This window comes from Gymnoscopelus microlampas (assembly GCF_963454915.1).
Source record: "Gymnoscopelus microlampas genome assembly, chromosome: 12".
In the NCBI taxonomy this organism is placed as follows: domain Eukaryota; kingdom Metazoa; phylum Chordata; class Actinopteri; order Myctophiformes; family Myctophidae; genus Gymnoscopelus; species Gymnoscopelus microlampas.
The window spans coordinates 52,330,572-52,334,266 of NC_139949.1; the positions used below are offsets into that span (position 1 = coordinate 52,330,572).

The 3,695-nt window shown below is 43.5% G+C and overlaps 1 protein-coding gene across 1 annotated transcript; it reads right to left on the reverse strand.

Moving 5' to 3' along the window:
* Window positions 1-248: 248 nt before the first annotated feature.
* LOC311057434 (kelch domain-containing protein 3-like) lies at window positions 249-1,178 on the reverse strand (the record flags this gene model as incomplete). Its single annotated transcript, XM_084074393.1, has 2 exons — window positions 249-717; window positions 832-1,178. 2 exons carry the CDS (start codon window positions 1,176-1,178, stop codon window positions 249-251), a joined length of 816 nt encoding a protein of 271 aa, XP_083930519.1.
* Window positions 1,179-3,695: the final 2,517 nt, after the last annotated feature.

Below are 3,695 nucleotides of genomic sequence, written 5' to 3' on the forward strand. Positions count from 1 at the left end.
TGTTGACGGCAGTCACCTATGACAGTGGTTCTGAAACCTTTACATGTCAAGGACCCCCAAAATGTTGTGTATTTGACCCGTGGACCCCCAACTGAAAATAATATGTACCAGGGATGCCCAGAAGAGAAGATGTAAAAAAAAGAAAAATGAAAAAAAAAGGAGAAAAAAAAAATTGTCATTGTTGTTGTTCTTGTCTTATAGAGGACTGTTTCTTTCATCTGTTACTGTTGGTAGTCATGGCTGCCATTTCATAGTCCTGCCTGCCATTTCTTCGTCATGGCTGGCAGTTTCCACCTGAGGTCGTGTGGGAGTTCCGACTGCTCCAGACCGTATTGAATAACTGCCAGCTTGCACAATGTCTTGAGACTAGGACTTAAGTCTAAGATATGAAGGTTATAAGAGCCTTCGCCGTCTCGTCCGTTGTGTCCTCCAAAGAGAATGATACGATCTCCCACCATGCATCTGTGGCGGTGATACATCGCAGACGGACCGTTCCCCTTGGGTTCAACCTTCTTCCAGGAGAAGGTCTCTGAATTGAATTTCCACAGACCACAATAATAATGGAAGTTATAGTTTTCACCACCAAACAGCTCTCCATTGTGGTCATAGGCTGAATGACTCCTGTGTTCTTTTGGAAGCAGCTGTCCTGAAGGTGAGCTCAGCCAGCAGTTGGTCTCTGTGTCAAACACCTTGATGTCATCCTTGTTGTCCTGGCGCCTAAATAAAAACATCTTTGTCCCGATTATTGTGACAGAGTGACCTGCACAATCAGCGGGTAATGGGGTGCCTCTGGTGTTAATTAAAGACCAGACCATTGTGGTGGTGTCCAACTTGTGCAGGTCATTAGTGTATCCAGTCAGGAAGCGCAATCCTCCATAGATAAACATGACCTTCCCTAAGACACAGGCTGAGGCGTGCTGCTTTGGCTCTGGAACATTGCCAGAATCCTCGGGTCTGAACAACCTGTGGGTGTCGACATCAAATGCATGAAGAACTTTCGGCTTCTCACTTTCTATGGGTAAACAGAGCCCACCCCAAAGGTAGATCATATCTTCTATCAGCACAGCTATGTGGTCGTCGAGCCTGGAGGGAACCTCGAGGGCATGTTGTCTTTCAGGTGTAACTGGGGACAACTTCCTCCAGCGCAAAGACACTGTGTTGAACACATGCACATCCATCCTTTGTGCATGTGTTGTTGCATGTGTTGTAGAGTTGTAGTATTTAGTCATAATGGGTCCAAAGCAGTACACTTTGTGTCCAACTGCCACTACAGCGCCATTTCCGTTGTTGTGCGCTCCTTTGAGATGCACTGTCCATCGGTACATTTTATACACAAGCTATCGTCACTCGGTCTAAAATGGGGTATTGCACTAACGTGTATTACTGGGCTCGGTATCACTTATATTGGTACAGTGGCACAAATGACAAGATAAACTAGGCCAATCAATGAAGCCAATGGGTTGGGTTGGCCAATCAGTGTAGCTGATGGTTGGGTTGGCCAATGAGGGAAGCCGATGCCTATTGATCTTTATCATCCATCTATACTTTCTACAGGTCTGTCTGTGAGTGTGAGAGTGTTTCTGTCCTTCACTCTTGCCCACACATGGTGTCGTGCATGGCTCCAGACTGACCAGCATTCTGTCTGTTCACGGAAACCTATACTCCAAATATGGAGTCCTATAGAGAACTAAGGATCTACATGGGAGCCGCGGCCATAATTATAGCCTGTCTTGTTTGTTGACGCCAGTCACCCAAACACCGCCTTGGCTGGCAAAATGAGTTGGAGAAAGGTGGGTCATGGGCCCTAGTCCGAGAAGTAGTCGAATCAGTTTGTTTTGGGAGGTTTGAAGCTTAGTCTTCAGCGACATTGAGATGTTGGAGTACCAAGAGGTGCAAGCATAGTCAAAAAGGGTCTGAATCAGGGCCCCTGAATCTTGTTCTCTGGTTTACTCTTTTGATCACCTCTGTTGCCATGCTTTCATCAGATCGTGTCATCAACTTTGAATTTGCAGTTACAGGGCGCATTCATGTCGTTAATGTATAGAAGGGGCAGTAACGGTCCGAGAATGCTATCTTGAGGAATCCCGCAACTCTCCGGGAGGGATGAGGACATGGTTCTGTTGATGTCAACCACTTGTTCTCTACCCTCCAAGTAAGATCTCATCCAATTTAGTGAAGTGCTATAAAACCAATCTCCCTCAGCTTATCAAGTAGAATTCAGTGGTTTACAGTGTCAAATGACCATGGCACAGTATTTGCCAGAGTCTACCTCTACCTCACGTTTGATGTAGTTGGTCAAATACAGTAGCTACAGTATGTGTTAGTGGAGTGGGATGTTCTGAAGCCCGATTGGAATTAAAACAACAGTTTATGCGTATGTTCACATGGTCAGTGCGTTATAGCAGTGGTTCTCAAAGTGTACGTCTGTATTTTTTAAAAAACATATATTTGAAAAAATATCTACAACGTAAAAAAAAAGGAAAAGAAAACATCAATCTTCTCTTCTGGGCATCCCTGGCACAAAACCTTCTCAGATGGGGGGTTGTAGCCAAATACATATCAATGTGGAGGGGTCCCTGGCATGAAAAGGTACAACAATTAAATAAATACAAAATCAGAATACTTCTTCCATAACTGCTAGGCAAGTTATGGAGTTTCAGCAACAACCTCAAAAACTGTGGCGGAAAAATAAAGTATATTTTACATTGTGTTTACCAGTCTATACATTACATTGCATTCAACATAGAAGGAAACATAGAAAACTACTACACCAGAAGTCTTAAGTGCATTCTCTTCTGAAACAAGCAACTAAGAGTATACCTAGTGCTAAGGAAAAAGTACAATATATCAGCTACCTATTTTATTAAACAGATGAGACAAATAGGAAAATCAAATGAGCAAGAGCTAAAACTAATAAGTGTATCAAATAAACAAGATCCAATAAAACAAGAGCTCGTACAAATATTTGACAAGAAGTAGGCAAGGCTAAGAGGAAGGGTAGTGTTTCCTGAAGAGGTGGGTTTTCAGCCAGCGGCGAAAGATGGACAGTGACTCAGCTGTCCTGACACCCAGTGGGGAGTTCATTCCACCACTGTGGGGCCAGAACAGAAAAAAAGCTGTGACCGCGTAGATCGGCCAGAAGGACCACTGAGCGACGGGGAAACCAGTCGCCCCGAGGCGTCAGACCCAAGTGGTCACCAGGCTCTTCCTCATGCCTCAAAGAAAAAGTGAGAAATGAACATTTCTTTCTGAGTTTTGTCTCACTCTTCTCCATTGTGTTGTGTCCTCATTTAATTCTGACTTGAACTCCATTATTTATGTGCATTCTCTGTGTGTCTGTTCACCGGTTCGTTGCACTGCTGTATTTTTAATAGGAAACTGAAGGGGATAATTCATAGGGATTCCTTTGTGACTGCACGGTACTTTTATGTGGCACTCAGTCAGGACTGATGGTGCCAACTTTGGTGCCAACTAATTGGGCTCTGATATAAACTATTATTCTATAAACTATAATTCTTCTTATTAGAGGGATATTTCACTTTCAAAAAAACTTTGGGTCATTTTATCATCTACTCAGGCCTATGTGAGCCCCCCAGTCCGTTTTTAAGTTGCTTGATTCAGTATTTAGATTCATTTCATCAGACACGCCCCCTTCCTAACCCATTAGAACTTCAAATTTTTAACATGTGAGATTC